This window comes from Ranitomeya variabilis, chromosome 3 (assembly GCF_051348905.1).
Source record: "Ranitomeya variabilis isolate aRanVar5 chromosome 3, aRanVar5.hap1, whole genome shotgun sequence".
Taxonomy (NCBI): Eukaryota; Metazoa; Chordata; class Amphibia; order Anura; family Dendrobatidae; genus Ranitomeya; species Ranitomeya variabilis.
The window spans coordinates 164,723,436-164,745,649 of record NC_135234.1 but is presented as its reverse complement, the minus strand read 5'-3'; the positions used below and the strand labels follow the sequence as shown (position 1 = coordinate 164,745,649).

General features: G+C 43.2%; 1 protein-coding gene across 5 annotated transcripts in view; it reads left to right on the top strand.

Annotated features, from left to right (window-relative positions):
* Positions 1 to 22,214, top strand: part of NDP (norrin cystine knot growth factor NDP) — a 251,920-nt gene that overhangs the window by 125,162 nt on the left and 104,544 nt on the right. For 4 of the 5 annotated variants that reach the window (XM_077299478.1, XM_077299477.1, XM_077299476.1 and 1 more), the window contains one exon: positions 20,039 to 20,388. In XM_077299478.1, coding sequence (XP_077155593.1) covers positions 20,215 to 20,388 — 174 coding nt within the window. In that variant the 5' untranslated portion in view covers positions 20,039 to 20,214. The remainder of the gene's footprint in view (positions 1 to 20,038; positions 20,389 to 22,214) is intronic. The other variant, XM_077299479.1, reaches the window with a different exon arrangement.

Genomic DNA, 22,214 nt, shown 5'->3' with positions numbered 1-22,214 from the left:
TGGGTAGCCAGACGAGTCCTTTTTTCGGTTAATATTGAACCTGCAGCACTGAATACTCTTTCTGATAGGACACTTGCTGCCGGGCAAGCAAGCTCCTGCAATGCATATTCTGCCAATTCTGGCCAGGTGTCTAATTTTGATGCCCAGTAATCAAATGGGAATGACGGTTGAGGGAGAACATCGATAAGGGATGAAAAATAGTTAGTAACCATACTGGACAAATGTTGTCTCCTGTCACTTTCAATTGATGCAGCAGTACCTGTCCTGTCTGCGGTCATAGCAAAATCACTCCACAACCTGGTCAGAAAACCCCTCTGTCCAACGCCACTTCTGATGTGTGCACCCCTAACACTCCTAGTCTGTTGCCCCCTTGAGCTCGTGTGAGAACGATCACGTGCGCTGTGTGCTGGGAATGCCTGAAGCAAACGGTCAACAAGAGTTGATTGTTTGCTTGCTAATATTAGTTCCAAGTTCTCATGTGGCATAATATTTTGCAATTTGCCTTTATAGCGTGGATCAAGGAGGCAGGCCAACCAGTAATCGTCATCATTCATCATTTTCGTAATGCGTGTGTCCCTTTTTAGGATACGTAAGGCATAATCCGCCATGTGGGCCAAAGTTCCAGTTGTCAAATCTCCGGTTGTGATTGGGTGAGGGGCAGTTGCAGGCAAATCTACGTCACTTGTGTCCCTCAAAAAACCAGAACCCGGCCTTGACACGCAACCAATTTCCAGTGCCCCCGGGAAAGGTTCCGCATTAAAAATATACTCATCCCCATCATCCTCCTCGTCCTCCACCTCCTCTTCGCCCGCTACCTCGTCCTGTACACTGCCCTGACCAGACAATGGCTGACTGTCATCAAGGCTTTCCTCTTCCTCTGGTGCAGACGCCTGCTCCTTTATGTGCGTCAAACTTTGCATCAGCAGACGCATTAGGGGGATGCTCATGCTTATTACGGCGTTGTCTGCACTAACCAGCCGTGTGCATTCCTCAAAACACTGAAGGACTTGACACATGTCTTGTATCTTCGACCACTGCACACCTGACAACTCCATGTCTGCCATCCTACTGCCTGCCCGTGTATGTGTATCCTCCCACAAAAACATAACAGCCCGCCTCTGTTGGCACAGTCTCTGAAGCATGTGCAGTGTTGAGTTCCACCTTGTTGCAACGTCTATGATTAGGCGATGCTGGGGAAGGTTCAAAGACCGCTGATAGGTCTGCATACGGCTGGCGTGTACAGGCGAACGTCGGATATGTGAGCAAAGTCCACGCACTTTGAGGAGCAGGTCGGAGAACCCAGGATAAGTTTTCAATAAGCACTGCACCACCAGGTTTAAGGTGTGAGCCAGGCAAGGAATGTGTTTCAGTTGGGAAAGGGAGATGGCAGCCATGAAATTCCTTCCGTTATCACTAACTACCTTGCCTGCCTCAAGATCTACTGTGCCCAGCCACGACTGCGTTTCTTGTTGCAAGAACTCGGACAGAACTTCCGCGGTGTGTCTGTTGTCGCCCAAACACTTCATAGCCAATACAGCCTGCTGACGCTTGCCAGTAGCTGGCCCATAATGAGACAACTGGTGTGCAACAGTGTCATCTGCCGATGGAGTGGTTGGCCGACTGCGGTCTGTGGAAGAGCTGTAGCTTCTGCAGGAGGAGGAGGAGGAGGAGGAGGGGGTGCGAACGCCTACAGCCAACTGTTTCCTAGACCGTGGGCTAGGCACAACTGTCCCTAAATTGATGTCCCCTGTGGACCCTGCATCCACCACATTCACCCAGTGTGCCGTGATGGACACATAACGTCCCTGGCCATGCCTACTGGTCCATGCATCTGTAGTCAGGTGCACCTTTGTACTCACAGATTGCCTGAGTGCATGGACGATGCGCTGTTTAACATGCTGGTGCAGGGCTGGGATGGCTTTTCTGGAAAAAAAGTGTCGACTGGGTAGCTCGTATCGTGGTTCAGCGTACTCCATCAGGGCTTTGAAAGCTTCGCTTTCAACTAACCGGTAGGGCATCATCTCTAACGAGATTAGTCTAGCTATGTGGGCGTTAAAACCCTGTGTACGCGGATGCGAGGATAAGTACTTCCTTTTTCTAACCAGAGTCTCATGTAGTGTGAGCTGAACTGGAGAGATGGAGATCGTGGAATTTGCGGGTGTGCCGGTGGACATGGCAGACTGAGAGACGGTTGGAGACGGTATTGTTTCCGCCGGTGCCCTAGATGCAATATTTCCGCCTACAAAACTGGTGATTCCCTGACCCTGACTGCTTTTGGCTGGCAAAGAAACCTGCACAGATACTGCCGGTGGTGCGGAAAATGGTGGCCTTACAGTGACGGAAGGGATGTTGCGTTGATGACTAGCTTCATTGGCCGAGGGTGCTACAACCTTAAGGGACGTTTGGTAGTTAGTCCAGGCTTGAAAATGCATGGTGGTTAAGTGTCTATGCATGCAACTAGTATTGAGACTTTTCAGATTCTGACCTCTGCTTAAGCTAGTAGAACATTTTTGACAGATGACTTTGCGCTGATCAATTGGATGTTGTTTAAAAAAATGCCAGACTGCACTCTTCCTAGCATCGGATCCCTTTTCAGGGATTGCAGACTGAGCTTTAACCGGATGGCAACGCTGTGCTCCAACAGGTTTTGGCTTTGACACGCGTTTTGGGCCAGATAGGGGCCCGGCAGATGGAACCTGTTGCGATGTTGATGCCTGCTGCGGCCCCTCCTCCACCTCCGCTTCTGAACTACTGCTGCCTGCACCCTGTTCCCCCAATGGCTGCCAATCGGGGTCAACAACCGGGTCATCTATTACCTCCTCTTCGAGCTCGTGTGCAACTTCGTCTGTGTCACTGTGTCGGTCTGTGGTATAGCGTTCGTGGCGGGGCAACATAGTCTCATCAGGGTCTGATTGTGGATCTGTACCCTGAGAGGGCAACGTGGTGGTCTGAGTCAAAGGAGCAGCATAGTACTCTGGCTGTGGCTGTGCATCAGTGCACTCCATGTCAGAATCTACTTGTAATGGGCATGGCCTGTTAAGTGTTTCACTTTCTAAGCCAGGGACGGTATGTGTAAAGAGCTCCATGGAGTGACCCGTTGTGTCGCCTGCTGCATCCTTCTCTCTTGTTGTAGTTTTTGCTGAGGAGGACAAGGAAGCGACTTGTCCCTGACCGTGAACATCCACAAGCGACGCGCTGCTTTTACATTTACCAGTTTCAGAAGAGGAGGCAAAAGAGCTAGAGGCTGAGTCTGCAATGTAAGCCAAAACTTGCTGTTGCTGCTCCGGCTTTAAAAGCGTTTTTCCTACTCCCAGAAAAGAGAGCGTTCGAGGCCTTGTGTAGCCAGACGACGAAACTGGCTCCACAGCTCCAGACTTAGGTGGAATATTTTTATCCCCACGACCACCTGATGCTCCACTACCACTACCATCATTACCAGCTGACAATGAACGCCCACGGCCACGACCTCTTGCACCAGACTTCCTCATTGTTTCAAAAAATTAACCAAAGTAACTTTATTTGTTGCTGTCAAACAACTTACACGGTGAGCTATAACTTCAGTATGATTTCTATATCCCTTAACAGGTTGGTGAGACCACAAGGAAAATCAGGCACAATGTTACACACTCTGTTTTCTGTGGCACAAAATCACAGAGATGACACACACGCAGGACTGTCACTCAAGCACTAATGTCAATATTATTCTCCCACCTAATTATTATTTTTTTTTTCTCAGGGAGACTTTAGAAACCAAATAAGATAAAATGTTTTTTTCAGGGACAATTTAGAAACCAAATACTAATAAAAAAAAAAAAAAAAAAAAAAAGCCTTTCTATGGCCCACAATTAGAGAGAGAGAGGTGGCACACCCAGGAGTCAAGACTGGCACACAAGCTGAAAGGGCAATATTACTCTCCCACTGTTTTTTTATGTTTTTTTTTTTTTTTCAGGGAGACTTTAGAAACCAAATAATATTAAAAAAAGCAAAAAAATAAATAGGCTTTCTATGGCCCACAATTAGAGAGAGAGAGGTGGCACACCCAGGAGTCAAGACTGGCACACAAGCTGAAAGGGCAATATTACTCTCCCACTGTTTTTTTATGTTTTTTTTTTTTTCACGGAGACTTTAGAAACCCAATAATATTAAAAAAACAAAAAAAAAATAGCCTTTCTATGGCCCACAATTAGAGAGAGAGAGGTGGCACACCCAGGAGTCAAGACTGGCACACAAGCTGAAAGGGCAATATTACTCTCCCACTGTTTTTTTATGTATTTTTTTTTTTCAGGGAGACTTTAGAAACCAAATAATATTAAAAAAAGCAAAAAAATAAATAGGCTTTCTATGGCCCACAATTAGAGAGAGAGAGGTGGCACACCCAGGAGTCAAGACTGGCACACAAGCTGAAAGGGCAATATTACTCTCCCACTGTTTTTTTATGTTTTTTTTTTTTTCACGGAGACTTTAGAAACCCAATAATATTAAAAAAAACAAAAAAAAAATAGCCTTTCTATGGCCCACAATTAGAGAGAGAGAGGTGGCACACCCAGGAGTCAAGACTGGCACACAAGCTGAAAGGGCAATATTACTCTCCCACTGTTTTTTTATGTATTTTTTTTTTTTTCAGGGAGACTTTAGAAACCCAATAATATTAAAAAAAGCAAAAAAATAAATAGGCTTTCTATGGCCCACAATTAGAGAGAGAGAGGTGGCACACCCAGGAGTCAAGACTGGCACACAAGCTGAAAGGGCAATATTACTCTCCCACTGTTTTTTTATGTATTTTTTTTTTTCAGGGAGACTTTAGAAACCCAATAATATTAAAAAAAACAAAAAAAATAAATAGGCTTTGTATGGCCCACTGAATGAGAGATGGCACACACAGGAGTGGCACACAAGCCCTGACTGAGGCCAATATTTTTCTCCCACTGATTGATGTAGTGTTTTTGTGTTGAGGTAGATTTTAGAACACAAATCTAGGAAAAAAATAAATAGGCTTTCTATGGCCCACAATTAGAGAGAGAGAGGTGGCACACCCAGGAGTCAAGACTGGCACACAAGCTGAAAGGGCAATATTACTCTCCCACTGTTTTTTTATGTATTTTTTTTTTCACGGAGACTTTAGAAACCAAATAATATTAAAAAAAACAAAAAAATAAATAGGCTTTGTATGGCCCACTGAATGAGAGATGGCACACACAGGAGTGGCACACAAGCCCTGACTGAGGCCAATATTTTTCTCCCACTGATTGATGTAGTGTTTTTGTGTTGAGGTAGATTTTAGAACACAAATCTAGGAAAAAAATAAATAGGCTTTCTATGGCCCACAATTAGAGAGAGAGAGGTGGCACACCCAGGAGTCAAGACTGGCACACAAGCTGAAAGGGCAATATTACTCTCCCACTGTTTTTTTATGTATTTTTTTTTTTTCACGGAGACTTTAGAAACCCAATAATATTAAAAAAAACAAAAAAATAAATAGGCTTTCTATGGCCCACAATTAGAGAGAGAGAGGTGGCACACCCAGGAGTCAAGACTGGCACACAAGCTGAAAGGGCAATATTACTCTCCCACTGTTTTTTTATGTTTTTTTTTTTTTTTCAGGGAGACTTTAGAAACCCAATAATATTAAAAAAGCAAAAAAATAAATAGGCTTTCTATGGCCCACAATTAGAGAGAGAGAGGTGGCACACCCAGGAGTCAAGACTGGCACACAAGCTGAAAGGGCAATATTACTCTCCCACTGTTTTTTTTTTTTTTTTTTTTTTTTCACGGAGACTTTAGAAACCCAATAATATTAAAAAAAACAAAAAAATAAATAGGCTTTGTATGGCCCACTGAATGAGAGATGGCACACACAGGAGTGGCACACAAGCCCTGACTGAGGCCAATATTTTTCTCCCACTGATTGATGTAGTGTTTTTGTGTTGAGGTAGATTTTAGAACACAAATCAAGGAAAAAAATAAATAGGCTTTCTATGGCCCACTCAGTGAGAGATGGCACACACAGGGATGGCACTGTAGCAGAAATGCCAATCTTAATCTTCCACAAAAAAAAAAAAAAAAAAACAGGGACTGTCCTACAATTACTATCTCCCTGCAGTAATGTAAGCCAGGTATGGCAGGCAGCAATAGGAGTGGACTGATGCACAAATTAAATAAAAAGTGTGGACAAACAAAAAAGATAGCTGTGCAGAAAGGAAGGAACAAGAGGATATGTGCTTTGAAAAAAGCAGTTGGTTTCCACAGTGGCGTACACACAGCAATACAGCTATCACGGAGCCTTCTAGGGCAGCCCAATGAGCTACAGCGCTGAGGGAAAAAAAAAAAAAATAGCTTCCACTGTCCCTGCACACCGAAGGTGGTGTTGGACAGTGGAAATCGCTACAGCACAAGCGGTTTGGTGGTTAGTGGACCCTGCCTAACGCTATCCCTGCTTCTGACGAAGCGGCAGCAACCTCTCCCTAAGCTCAGATCAGCAGCAGTAAGATGGCGGTCGGCGGGAACGCCCCTTTATAGCCCCTGTGACGCCGCAGACAGCAAGCCAATCACTGCAATGCCCTTCTCTAAGATGGTGGGGACCAGGATCTATGTCATCATGCTGCCCACACTCTGCGTTCACCTTCATTGGCTGAGAAATGGCGCTTTTCGCGTCATTGAAACGCGACTTTGGCGCGAAAGTCGCGTACCGCATGGCCGACAAGCACAGGGGTCGGATCGGGTTTCATGAGACGCCGACTTAGCCAAAAGTCGGCGACTTTTGAAAATGAACGACCCGTTTCGCTCAACCCTACTCACGGGCAAAGTTACAGCTACGCTGCGGCGCGGCTACAGCTCTATTTAGCAAGTGCTCGTGCAATTTAATTATTATGTCTGGCGGCATTGCTTTCTAATCATCGTATCTGCACAACTATTTTCTTTGTGTCCACATACTGATTCTATTTTCCAACGCATTCTTCTAGCGCAGGTGATAACCTTTATTCAGTTTTATAATTAGACAACTAGCTCAAAAGCTTTTGAACCCCTTAATGACCAGAGGTATTTTTGGTTTTGCATTTTCATTTTTTGTTCCCTTCTTCCTAGAGCCATATCTTCTTTGCTTTTGTGGTCAAAATGGCCATGTGAAGGCTTGTTCTTTGTGGGACGAGTTGTACTTTTGAACAACATCATTGGTTTTACCATGTCATGTACTAGAAAACAGAAAAAAAATTCCAAGTGCAGTAAAATTACAAAAAAAAGTGCAATCCCACACTTGCTTTTTGTTTGACTTTTTTTTAATAAATTCACTAAATGTTAAAACAGACCGGCCATTATGATTCTCCAGGTCATTACGAGTTTATAGATATCAAACATGTCTAGGTTCATTTTTATCTAAGTGGTGAACAAAAATTGCAAACATTGTTTAAAAACAAAATTGTGCCATTTTTTGATACCCATAGCATCTCCATTTTTCGTGACCTCGGATTGGGTGAGAGCTTATTTTTTGTGCGCCGAGCTGACGTTCTATAGAGATTGGATTTTGGTGCAGATACAATCTTTTGATCTCCCGTTATTACATTTTAATGCAATGTTGGGGCGACAAAAAAGACAAAAAAAACTAATTCTGGAATTTTGACTTTTTTTCTTGCTACGTCATTTAGCAATCAGGTTAGTCCTTTTTTATTTATAGATCAGGCGATTCTGAATGCGGCGATACCATATATGTGTGTGTTTGATTTTTTTTAATGATTTTATTTTGAATAGGGGAAAAGGCGGGTGATTTGAAGTTTTACATTTTTTTGTTTTTTAAATATTTTTAAAACCACTTTTTTACTTTTGACATGCTTCAATAGTCTCCATGGGAGACTAGAAGATGCCATAACCTGATCGGCTCTGCTACAAACAGGCAATGATCAGTTTGCCTGTATGTACAGTAGCTGAATTACTCACTTGTAATGAGCGCTGACCACTGGGCGGCACTCATAGCAATCCAGCAGTGACAAACATAGAGGTCTCCAAGAGACCTCTGGCTGTCAAGCCAACCCATCGGTAACCCGCGATCTCGTGATGGAGGACACCGGTGGGCGGATTTCCGGCACGATTGCCAGAAGTGCATGTAAAATGCCACTGTCAGCGTTTATCAGCGGCATTTAAAGGAAAGGTGCCGCATTTTATTTTTTGTATTAAAAATAATTGTTTATATAAACAATTATTTTTCATACAAACTTCCTTTTTTTAACGTTAACATTTTTTTTATTATTAATTTTTTTTTAAGCCACTGGGCGCTGCCATTTTGCTTTGCAGGAGTGTAAGTGAAGCTGCACGTCACTTACACTCTGCATTTACGGCAGCCCTGGGCATAGAGATCTGCGGTCGGGAGCCGACTCTATAGCTTGCATTATAAGCTGCTTTCTGCTGTGTCTGGCCACGCCCCCTGAGCCATCCTGCACAGCAGAGGCAGGAGACCAGCGCCATCTTCCTGGAGCTCACACTGCAGCTGTGAGCTCCAGCTCCCAGGAAAATCGCAGGAGCCCTGCAGCTATAGGAGGAGGAGGAGAAGAAAGGACTCAGCAGGGAGCCGTAAGTATCAGTGGGGAGGGGGAGAGGGAATCTATTCCTATCCCTTGTGGTGCTGACTCTGAGCAGTGTATCTCCTCCCATGTGTGTTACTGTCTGCTGAGCTGTGTATCTAATCCTCTCCTGTGTGATGCTGACTGAGCTGTGTATCTAATCCTCTCCTGTGTGATACTGACTGAGCTGTGTATCTAATCCTCTCCTGTGTGATACTGTCTGAGCTGTGTATCTAATCCTCTCCTGTGTGATACTGTCTGAGCTGTGTATCTAATCCTCTCCTGTGTGATAGTCTGCTGAGCCATGTATCTAATCCTATCCTGTGTGATACTGACTGCTGAGCAATGTATCTAATCCTTTCCTGTGTGATACTGTGCTGAGCTGTGTACCTAATCCTCTCCTGTGTGATACTGTCTGCTGAGCCATGCATCTAATCCTCTCCTGTGTGATACTGTCTGAGCTGTGTATCTAATCCTCTCCTGTGTGATAGTCTGCTGAGCCATGTATCTAATCCTATCCTGTGTGATACTGACTGCTGAGCCATGTATCTAATCCTTTCCTGTGTGATACTGTCTGCTGAGCCATGCATCTAATCCTATCCTGTGTGATACTGTGCTGAGCCTTGTATCTAATCCTACCCTGTGTGATACTGTGCTGAGCCGTGTATCTAATCCTCTACTGTGGGATACTGTGTGCTGAGCCATGTATCTAATCCTATCCTGTATGATACTGTCTGAGCTGTGTATCTAATCCTCTCCTGTGTGATACTGTCTGCTGAGCCATGCATCTAATCCTATCCTGTGTTATACTGTGCTGAGCCTTGTATCCTATCCCTTGTGGTGCTGACTCTGAGCAGTGTATCTCCTCCCATGTGTGTTACTGTCTGCTGAGCTGTGTATCTAATCCTCTCCTGTGTGATGCTGACTGAGCTGTGTATCTAATCCTCTCCTGTGTGATACTGACTGAGCTGTGTATCTAATCCTCTCCTGTGTGATACTGTCTGAGCTGTGTATCTAATCCTCTCCTGTGTGATACTGTCTGAGCTGTGTATCTAATCCTCTCCTGTGTGATAGTCTGCTGAGCCATGTATCTAATCCTATCCTGTGTGATACTGACTGCTGAGCCATGTATCTAATCCTTTCCTGTGTGATACTGTGCTGAGCTGTGTATCTAATCCTCTCCTGTGTGATACTGTCTGCTGAGCCATGCATCTAATCCTATCCTGTGTTATACTGTGCTGAGCCTTGTATCTAATCCTACCCTGTGTGATACTGTGCTGAGCCGTGTATCTAATCCTCTACTGTGGGATACTGTGTGCTGAGCCATGTATCTAATCCTATCCTGTGATACTGACTGAGCTGTGTATCTAATCCTCTCCTGTGTGATGCCGTCTGCTGAGCCATGTATCTAATCCTATCCTATGTGATACTGTGCTGAGCCTTGTATCTAATCCTATCCTGTATGATACTGACTGAGCTGTGTATCTAATCCTCTCCTATGCAGTCCTCTCCCCCGTTATGTGTGATCTATATGGCGGCGTTCTGTGAGAAGTATATGGCGGTACTATGTGATGTATATGGTGGTATTATGTGTGATCTATATGGCGATATGTGAGAACACTGGTGGTATTATGTGAGATCTATATAGCGGTATTATGTGTGCTCTATATGGCGGTATTATGTGAGATCTATATGGCGGTATGCTCTATATGGCGGTATTATGTGTGCTCTATATGGCGGTATTAAGTGTGCTCTATATGGCGGTATTATGTGTGCTCTATATGGCGGTATTGTGTGCTCTATATGGCAGTATTATGTGAGATCTATATGGCGTCGTTATGTGAGAAGTATATGGCGGTACTATGTGATGTATATGGCGGTATTATGTTTGATATATATGGTGGTATTATGTGTGATCTATATGGCGGTATTATGTGAGATCTATATGGCGGTATGCTCTATATGGCTGTATTATGTGTGCTCTATATGGCGGTATTATGTGTGCTCTATATGGCGGTATTATGTGTGCTCTATATGCCAGTATTATGTGTGCTCTATATGGCAGTATTATGTGAGATCTATATGGCGTCGTTATGTGAGAAGTATATGGCGGTACTATGTGATGTATATGGCGGTATTATGTTTGATATATATGGCGGTATTATGTGTGATCTATATGGCGATATGTGAGAACACTGGTGGTATTATGTGAGATCTACACTCACCGGCCACTTTATTAGGTACACCATGCTAGTAACGGGTTGGACCCCCTTTTGCCTTCAGAACTGCCTCAATTCTTCGTGGCATAGATTCAACAAGGTGCTGGAAGCATTCCTCAGAGATTTTGGTCCATATTGACATGATGGCATCACACAGTTGCCGCAGATTTGTCGGCTGCACATCCCAAAGATGCTCCATACAAGGCAGGATGGATCCATGCTTTCATGTTGTTTACGCCAAATTCTGACCCTACCATCCGAATGTCGCAGCAGAAATCGAGACTCATCAGACCAAGCAACGTTTTTCCAATCTTCTACTGTCCAATTTCGATGAGCTTGTACAAATTGTAGCCTCAGTTTCCTGTTCTTAGCTGAAAGGAGTGGTACCCGGTGTGGTCTTCTGCTGCTGTAGCCCATCTGCCTCAAAGTTCGACGCACTGTGCGTTCAGAGATGCTCTTAGGCCTACCTTGGTTGTAACGGGTGGCAATTTGAGTCACTGTTGCCTTTCTATCAGCTCGAACCAGTCTGCCCATTCTCCTCTGACCTCTGGCATCAACAAGGCATTTCCGCCCACAGAACTGCCGCTCACTGGATTTTTTTTCTTTTTCGGACCATTCTCTGTAAACCCTAGAGATGGTTGTGCGTGAAAATCCCAGTAGATCAGCAGTTTCTGAAATACTCAGACCAGCCCTTCTGGCACCAACAACCATGCCACGTTCAAAGGCACTCAAATCACCTTTCTTCCCCATACTGATGCTCGGTTTGAACTGCAGGAGATTGTCTTGACCATGTCTACATGCCTAAATGCACTGAGTTGCCGCCATTAGAAATTGAAATGAGTTGGCTGATTAGAAATTAAGTGTTAACAAGAAGTTGGACAGGTGTACCTAATAAAGTGGCCGGTGAGTGTATATGACGGTATTGTGTGAAGTATATTGTGGTATTGTGTGCTCTGTATTATGTGTGCTCTATATGGCGGTATTATGTGTGCTCTATATGGCGGTATTATGTGTGCTCTATATGGCGGTATTATGTGTGCTCTATATGGCGGTATTATGTGAGATCTATATGGCGGTATGCTCTATATGGCGGTATTATGTGTGCTCTATATGGCGGTATTATGTGAGAACACTCTGGCGTCATTATTTGCGATGGTATTATGTGAGAACTATAGGACAGTATTATGTGTGCTCTATACGGCGGTATTATGAGTGATCTATATGGCGGTATTATGTGAGAACACTATGGAAGTATTATCTGCAGAAAGGGGACCAAATCTAGGGTGGTTCCGGTTGAGCAGCTGCACGCGGGTCTGGGGTAATAGAGGGGGCAGCATGACCTCCAGTTAGGTGCCTTCAGGGGAGGGCTGGTAAGGCAGCTGAAGAGAGGGGTCTCATGTTTATCGTTACTATATGGCTACATTTCCTTCCCAGCATCACCCCGGACTGCGCCTGTCACCTCGCTTTCACACATCGCCAGGACAGGATCTGAGGAGGGGAATGGGGTCTTTGCATGCAAAGCCTGGATCAGAACAGGCCATCAATCAGCAGAAATGTTTCCTGGATTTCTGAGTATAAAAGACAGCACTCTATGTACAATCCCTGGCTGCTCCACGCACTGAACATGGTGCCCCCCATAGACCAGCATACTGCTCTCCTGAAATACTCTGTGCTGCTGTCACCCTGCTCCCTCCACCATATATCTCCCAGAATCCTTGCTGCCTGCCATCTTCGGTGACTGTCTACTTGTCAGTATAACTTTGCAGTCACCAACAAAATGGCTGCACACTGTGTTCCTGAATCCTCTCATCCCCTAGCAAACACCAGAAGGGGAGGAGAGGAGTGACATCACACACACGTCAGCAGACTCAGCCCATAATTACTGCAGTGCAGTAATGTGAGCTAGTTGTACACTAGGTTTTTGTCAAATTTCATTAGCTGCTCCCCCTGGTGTTTAAAAGTGGAAATGCCAAACCTTTTAAAATTATTTTTCATATTTTACTAAATTAAAAACAAATGATAATATTTTTTAAGAAAATGTAAACATTAATTCTTTACATTTTTTCAATCGCTGGAAAAAAAAATTTTTTGATGGCACCTTCCCTTTAACTAGTTAATAGCCATGGGTGGATCGCTGACATGTGCCGGGAAAGATGTGGGCTCACATCAAAGGGAGGGAGTCCGACATTGACGTACTATTACGCCCAATGTCGGAAAGGGGTTAATGTGCTGCATATGCTATTCCCCCATTAATCCATCATCAATTAAGCATGTAAAAGGCCTGAAGCTGATTTCAGGTGTGGCATTTGCATTTGGAAGCTGTTGGAAGTGGCCAAATCAAAAGTTTGGTACATTCTGCAAAAAGAAAAAGAATGCACATGTGGGCATGGGAACTGAAAAAGGCCTGGACATCTATGAAAGACAACAAACACTCTCCTGAAAGGAGGGTTTTCAGTATCTAAGTCTACTATGAAGAGAAGACTTCATGAGAGCAAATGCAGAGGTTTAATATCAAATCATTAATCAGCCTTAAAAATAGAAATGCCAGATTATACTTTGTCAAAAAACATCTAAAAAAGCCAGCCCAGTACTGAAAAAGCATTCCTTAGTCAGATGAAATTAATTTCAACCTGTACAAGAAAGATGGGAAGAGGAAAGTATGGAGAGGGGTAGGAATGGCTCATGAATGATCCAAAGCATCAGATTCTCTGTAAAACATGGTTGAGGCACTGTGATGGCATGTGCATGCATGGCTTCCAATGGCACTGGGTCACTAGTGTTTATTGACCCTTTTCTGACCTCGGATGGGATAGTACGTCCGAGGTCAGAAGCCACGCTTTGATGCGGGCTCCGGCAGTGTTTTGAGCAGCTAATATGTGCCCGTAATAGGCGCGGGCAGAATCGTGATCTGGCCACGCCTATTAACTAGTTAAATGCCGCTGTCAAACGCAGACAGCGGCATTTAACTGGCGCTTCTGGCTGTGCGGCCGGAAATAAGCGCATCGCCGACCCCCGTCACATGATCGGAGGTCAGCGATGCTTCCACATTGTAACCATAGAGGTCCTTGAGACCTCTATGGTTACCGATCCACGGTAGCTGTGAGTGCCACCCTGTGGACGGCGCTCACAGCACACCTGATTTTCTCCTACATAGCAGCGAACAGCAGATCGCTGCTATGTAGCAGAGGCGATAGTGCTGTGCCTGCTTCTAGCCTCCCATGGATTATTGACGATCTGGCCACGAGCAGGCTCCACAATCATGGGGAAGACTGCTGACTTGACAGTGTCCAGAAGACAGTCATTGGCACACTCCACAAGGAGGGTAAACCACAAAAGGTCATTGCTAAAAAAGCTGACTGTTCACAGAGTGCTGTATCCAAAGTTGAATGGAAGGAAAAAGTGTGGTAGAAAAAGGTGCACAATCAAGAGGGATAACCACAGCCTAGAAAGGATTGTTAGGAAAAGGCCATTCAAAAAGTTGAGGGAGATTCACAAGGAGTGGACTGCTGCTGGAGTCTTTGCTTCAAGAGCCACCACACACAGACGTGTCCAGGACATGGGCTACAAGGTCGCATTCCTTCTGTCAAGCCGCTCATGACCATGAAAATCCTTTTTCCCCTTTTCCCATGTTGAATCAGGAATTCTCTTACCTGTGCAACATTATGGAAATTTGAAACCTTGACCTGTTGGGGGCCATGAGGACTGGACTTTGGGAAACACTGCTATAGACTAAGTGGTCATATGATCCCTTAATAAATTGCAAATTAATACAAGAGTAAAACGTGAATGAGTGTCGGGTAAAATCATTTAGAAGGAATAAATTGTGAAAAAAAGGATTTTCCCTGCAAAGCTCGACAGCCACCTATAGAAAGGAGCAGCCTCTTCAATAACTGACCTACAGCTCTAGCAAAAATTAAGAGACCACCATATCAAAACCCTGTCATGGGCAGCCCAATTTCCAGACCTGAACCCCATTGAAAACCTCTGGAATGTAATCAAGGCGATGATTGATAGTCACAAGCCATCAAACAAAAAAGAACTGCTTACATTTCTGTGCCAGGAGCAGTGTGAAAGACTGGTGGAAAGCATGCCAAGACGCATGAAAGCTGTGATTAAAATTCATGGTTATTCTACAAAATATTGATTTCTGAACCCTTCCTTAGTTAAAACATTAGTATTGTTGTTTCTAAATGATTATGGACTTGTTTTCTTTGCATTATTTGAGGTCTGAAAGCACTGTTTTTTTTTATTTTGACCATTTTTCTTTGTCAGAAAAAAATACGAAAATTCTTGCTTGGAAATTTGGAGACATGTTGTCAGAAGTTTATAGAATAAAAGAACATTTTACATTTTAGGCTACTTTCACACTAGCGTCGGGCTCGGCCCGGTCGCAGTGCGTCGGGCCGAGGTTACCGACGCTAGCGTTGTATACGCCGCACAACGGGGGCAGCGGATGCATTTTTCCAGCACATCCGCTGCCCCATTGTGAGGTGCGGGGAAGTGCGGGGAGGTGGGGGCGGAGTTCCGGCCACACATGCGCGGTCGGAAAAAGCGGACCGTCGGCGGCAAAAAACGTTACATGTAGTGTTTTTTGGTGCCGACGGTCCGCCACAGCACGGCGCAACCGTCGTACGACGGTTGCGACGTGTGTCAGTCCGTCGCAATACATCACTTAATGTTAGTCTATGGGGAAAAAACGCATCCTGCAAGCACTATGGCAGGATGCATTTTTTCTGCAAAACGACGCATTGTGACGGATTGCAGTTAACGCTAGTGTGAAAGTAGCCTTACTCATAAATATACCTATAAAGAGAAAAGTCAGACAAACTGAACATTTTGCAGTGGTCTATTACTTTTTGCCAGAGCTGTATATATACATTTAGACTAGTAAGCTAGAAGTCTGCAAGAGGTTAACATTACAAAAGTAAACTTTTTATGCATTTTCCATCTTAACCAAATGTCTAAAAGTCTTTGGCAACAAAGCTAATCACTTATATTCATCTGTTTGTAATTGTAACATGGCTTCTTAACACATCAATAGGAAGTGCCAACGGGCAGGGATCATGTACAATCTTGTTTTTATGCAGACCAAGTTTTTTGACCCATAGTTTTGTGGTAGTGTTTGTTTCATTCATATCTATGTACACCCATATTGTTCTCTTAGATTCTAAAATCACATTATTGCCAAGAGTTAATAAAAAGCTGTTTATAAGGATTGAGAAGCATATGGAGCATATTACTAAAAAAATATTAATATGCTGTACAAGGAGTTTTGATATTAAGCAGCAAAATGTGTTTGAGTTTAGTGACTTGCACAGTCATTTAGTTTTTTATGCCCAAGTAAACAGCATTTCAACACATTTGTGTGTTTTTTTGAGAGATGAGCTAATTTTCTAGAAGTCAAATTTTGAGAGATTTACTCAAATTTGACCTGGAAATTTGATTCACATCCAATTTAGTTGATGTGAATCTAAAGTGTCCTGATTAAAAGATGTTTAATATGCTCTGAGGTCTTTCCACACCCCAAACCATAAAAAATGGAGATCTGGGATGGGATTAAAAATAATAAAATATTATTATACTCACCTCGCCCGCTCACCTGTACTTTTGCTTCAACTCCCCTTCGGATTCTCCACTTGCTCTCTCCAGTCATCCACCGCTGACTATGAAGCCTCCAGTATGTTCAGTGCTTACTGGGTCTTAAGTACATAATTTACATCTATGATGTGCTTTGTGTCACTGGTCACGACACTTGTCATAAATGTCAAGAAGGTTCACGTGGCCTGGTCAGCATTGGACATACTGTAGCCCTAGAAGTCAACGCCAAAGTCCAGAGGGAGTGAGTGGACAGGCAGTTGTCACAGGGAAGGTGAGGCTAGCTGAGTGTAATATTTTAACTTTTTTTTTTAATCCCTGCACCTGCATTATGAAAAAAATCCAGTAAAATGGATGCTGAACACAATTCATTTGAATTAAAGCAAATCAAATTACCAAAACTTTTCATTCTGGCCAATTCAATTTTTTTGTGAAATCGCACTGAATTTAATTTGCTTTGAATCGATTTGCTCATTTCTAGTTAAAAATATAAGATTTTTAGTTCTGACTTCTATACTTTTGTGTTTTCCAAAGAAAGAGAACTGATGATGTCAGAATAGAGTTGAGCGAATTTGATCGGGTCCCTGCTTATTCGCCAAGCTACAGCTGATCAGCCGGCGTGCTCCATGTATCCAGGTTCCCTCTGCAGCTTATTAGGCCATCACTATAGCCTATTCGAATAAGCAGGTGCCCAATCAAATTTGCTCAACTCTATGTCTGAATACATGGAATCTAATGTGAGGCAATTGGGAAGGGAGTATAGTCATATGGGGGTGTTTGCAGGTGACTCTGTTGCAGATGTATGCACCGCTGCTCTCTCTGGTGTCCAGCGCCATTCTTCACTGCTTCTAAGTGATGTCAAAGCAATTCTGACCATTGGGCTCACTCTATGCTCTATGCATTAGCCGTAAGTCTTTTTTTACAATGAAAGTCTATGGAGCCTCATTGTGATGCTCCAAATATTTACATTGTAAAAGTCATGCAGAGCGCAGCATGACACAGAGGAGTCTGCAGAGCACTGATGTCACTGATAAGCAAAGAAAAACAGCGCTAAACCCAGAAGAGAGCAGTGGTAGGTGACTATATTAATACACTCACACTACATTACATGCAGGTAAACATAATTAATGAAAAAGTAAATTAGTGGAAGTGCTTCTTAAAAGGGAACCTGTCAGCAGGATTGTGCACAGTAACCTACAGACAGTGTCAGGTCGGCGCAGTTATACTAATTAAAATGATACCTTGGTTACAGCATAATAGCATGTGTAATGAGCATATAATTATTATGGTTGAGATTATCCTGATATTCCAAAAAAAAATTCATGTGAAAATGGCGCCCACCTCGCCTGCGCAGTAGCAGCTATCGGTGCATATAGAGGTGATCCATATAGAGGTGATTGTGCTGCCAAGCCTGCACAGTAGCAGCTATCGGCGATCTCCAATAGCTGCTACTGCACAAGCACCGGTGGTGACATCATACTAGAGAAGAGAAAAAAATGTCTTCCTCCAAGATGGCGCAGCTGAGCCTGTGCAATAGCTTCTATCGACGATCCCCAATAGCTGCTACTGCACAGGCGCCGGTGGCGCCATCTTGTTAGAGAAGAAAAAATCATCCTTCAAGATGTTGCCACCAGCACCTGCGCAATAGCAGCTATTGGGGATCGTCGATAGATGCTATTGCACAGGCTCGGCTGCGCCATCTTGGAGGAGGAAATTTTTTTCTCTTTTCTAGTAAGATGTCACTACCGGTGCCTGTGCAGTAGCAGCTATTGGAGATCGCCGATAGCTGCTACTGTGCAGGCTCGGCAGCACAATCTTGGAGGAGGAAATTGTTTTTTCTTCTCTAGCAAGATGGCCCCACCAGCGCCTGTGCAATAGCTGCTATTGGCGAATGCAGATAACTACTACTGCGTAGGCTCAGCGGCACCATCTTGGAGGAGGAAATGTTTTTTTCATCTCTAGCAAGATGTCACTGCCGGCGCCTGCGCAATAGCAGCTATTGGGGATGGCCAATAGCTGCTACTGTGCAGGCTCGGCAGCTCCATCTTGGAGGAAGAAATTGTTTTTTCTTCTCTAGCAAGATGGCGCCACTGGTTCCTGTGCAACAGCAGCTATTGACGATTGGCGATGCGCAGTAGCAGCTATTGCATCACCTTTATAGACAGAGATAGCTGCTACTGCGCAGGCACAGTGGGTGCCATTTTCAGATGCATTTCTTTTTTAAAATATCAGGATAACCTTAACCATAATAATTATATGCACATTACACATGCGATTATGCTGCAGCGCAGGTTCCTGCCTGCAGAAGGGTTTTGTTTTCAGCAAATAATGCATTTTTTGAACAAGATGTACTTTTTTCCAAAAAACTTTTGTGGAAAGTAGGATTGCATCTTATAGTCAAAATGTATTTACCAGTAGTGTGGTGGCTGTAGGAGTCGGGCGACTCTGCGTCGGTCCGACGCCGCAGTGGGATGATCTCACTCGCATCCCAGGCTGGTTCGGCAGTATTCGGTGGTGCTGGTGCTCCGCCAACATTTTGTCATTGAGTCTCTACCATGCTTCACTGTAGACAGGATGTTCTTTTCAGCTTATGTTTCATTCTTCTTCTTCCAGACATACTGCTGAGCTATACAAAATTCAAGTTTTGTTTTACCACTCCACAGAATCCCCAAATTTCTGTGGCTTATTTATATAAGTATACTGGTGCTGACATTTCCTATGTTTTTGTATTAGAAGAGATGTACGTCTTGGAACTTGATCATGAAGATCTTCAATCATTAAGTATAGAGCTTACTGTGCAAACTGAAACCTCAGTTGCCTACTACCACGAAATCTTGCTGAAGTTTTTTTTACCAACAGGTGAAGATGCCTAATTGATGCTATCAGAAGCTGGTGCCTGGCTGTGCATCACATTTTCAGCAAATGGAAGAAGGAGAAATGCTCGGTGTATGTATGCCATAAGAATGGACACTGGCTGGCGACAAAAGTCCAGCTCGTGAATCAATGAAGCCGCAATGATGATGAATAGTGTTCACTTTTTTTTAAATAAAATATCCTCAATATGCAACACATATCAGGATTCAAAGACACCTTTATCAAGTAAAAGAGATGCACTACTGTTACTTAATGAAAAGGTTCTTTGAACACTGAAATTGCTTATCTAGGAAAGTTATGATAAAGTCAACATTGTGGCTTCATTGGTTGAGGTGCAAAACTCCAACTAAGGACTCAGTGTCCATTCTTGTGGAGTACCTACACATTCTCCTTCTTCCTTCTGAGTATATTTTTTCCCCCAGCCTGGTTTAACCCACCTGAACACAGGATTATTAGCATTTGCACCAGTTATAAATGGCTTTATTACATTACATGTCTACATTGACATTGAGTCCATTTTAGCAGAATCCAATAAGTTGATCACCCTTCATCCACCCCTAGTTACGATCAGACTAAAAAACAAGAATAAAAGACTGCGCTATCAGACTTGATGAATTTGGTTTATAGAATGTCAAGTGTCCATATTTTCAGAAATATTGTATCAGGCCATTACATAAAAAAAATCTTCCACCAGATTTTGATGTGCATTTTTAACATACAATCCTATTGATAGATAAACTGATAGATGCGGTATGTTTTCTGTGTATTTGTTATAATGGATGTTTTTTTTATTCAACCCTCTAGCAGATGCAACAATGGATTACCGCTTCTTTATCCAACCAAAGCTCCAAGACCAATGGCTACAAGGAAGATAATGAAACGAGTTGACTCTCATCTTCATACACCACACGGCTTGTACTTTCGGATCCTACATTTTTAAGGTCCTGATTTTGCTGTGCTGCAAAAAAAAATTGAAAACAATGGGAAACTATGTCCTAGTCTCATGGATTACTGCACTGTCCCTGATAGCAATATTAACTAATGCCAACATTAAAAAAAGTAACACTTTCATCACAGAATCAGACCCAGCCCGATGTATGAGGCACCATTATGTGGATTCTATCAATCATCCACAGCACAAATGCACTGCAAAGGTAAAGTCACCGTGTTTTCTCATGCTATCTTAGACTACGCTGCCACAGTGAGCTTTTGGTGAGTTTATGTTGTTGTTGAATTTCTGCACCTATTATGTAAATTAGTTACTTCTGTTTTTTTTATTGCATTTTTGTGTGCTTTTTGTTAACATGCATTGTTATCACATTTTTGATGATGAAGTCTTTGTCTCGTGTGTGTGGCGTGTCATGCTTTAAATAAAGCTGCTTTGTTTTTTATGCTTTCTGGTATTTGGCTTGGACAAAACTTTTTTGCCTTACATAGGTGCAGAATACATGTGTTTCTGATGAGTTTCCATAGTGGAAACCCACGTAAAACGCATGTGTATTTTTTACCTACGGAATTTCTGCCCCTAATGCAAGTCTATTGGGAAATTCCGCAGAGAAATTGACATGCTCCAGATTTGAAACACGTATTGCAGATTAGTTTACACTGCGTTAAAAAGAAGCACAGTGGGCATTAGATTTCTCTAAATCCCATCCACTTTGCAGGAATTGTAGAACACTGTATTTTTGACTCAGCGAAAATACACAGCATCAAAAACGCACCAAAAGCTCATTGTTTGAAGGTAGCCTTACTGTTTCTATTTTGCAACATTATATAATTACCGTATATTAGATGGTATTATGTTAGTGTATAGAGTCTTGAATATCATTTTACATTGAAACTCTATTTAATCAAGGTCTAAATTAACAGTAAAACCTATTTAAGATCACCACACAAAATTGCGGTGAACTCACTTCTTCAAGGATGATTCTCTCAAATAAGACTATAAAGTTATATGGAAGCTAAAGACGTTGAACATGCATAATGAAAAGATTTGATCGAAATCAGTGGAGGCATTCTTAAAGCAGTGGTATTTTGGAGAGGTATAATTAAGGAAAATTACTTGCTGTATCACCTGTAGGCTGATGTATAACATTGGAATAGAACTTCTAACTATTTTTCAAGTCACCGTTTTGCAGCTTGATAAGTATGTAGGCTTACTGCACTGATAATACCTACCCTGCATTATCAGTGCAGTTGCCATCACTTGAGAGATTGAAGGATCCTATGTTAATTAACGGTCTGAAGCTGGAACAGCTTAGAGGCAGTGGAAATGCTGAATACTGCAAGTGAACTACAGTATAGATTATAGAGCAGCATTGAGAGCCCTTTGTCTACTCTTCCTCTTACCTATAGCATCACGTGTGCTTCCGTCAATAGGAAAGGATTAAATAATGCTGCCAGAGAGAATGGCGTGTATGAGAGGACTATGTTTCTTTTGGTGAGTAAGGCTGCTTTCACACATCAGTTTTTTGCCATCAGGCGAATTTTGAAAAAACGGATCCGGCAAAAGTTGCCGCTGGATCCATTTTTTTTCTCATATTTGTATTAGCAACGGATTGCGACGGATTGCCTCACGTTTCATCCGTCGTTCACCAGATCCATCGAAAATTGTTTTTTTGGCAGCTGGAGAAAACGGACATAGTAACGTTTTTTGTGTCCTCCAAAAAATCGGACAGCGACGGATCCGTCGCCATCCGTTGTTTGCTAGAATGGAACCCTATGGTACGGCAACGGATTCCGTTTTTTTAACTGAGCATGCTCCGATTTTTTTAGAATCCAATTAGCTGGATCAGCTAGTCGGATCCATCAAAAAAACGGATTTGTCGCATCAGTTTTTCACAATCTGCGACGCATCCGTTTTTTTCAATATTCGACGGATTGTGCCTGACGGCAAAAAACTGATGTGTGAAAGCAGCCTAAGGGGAACGTGATGCTGCTGCCAGTGTGTGTGCTGCTGCTAGTGGGGTTGCAGGGGATT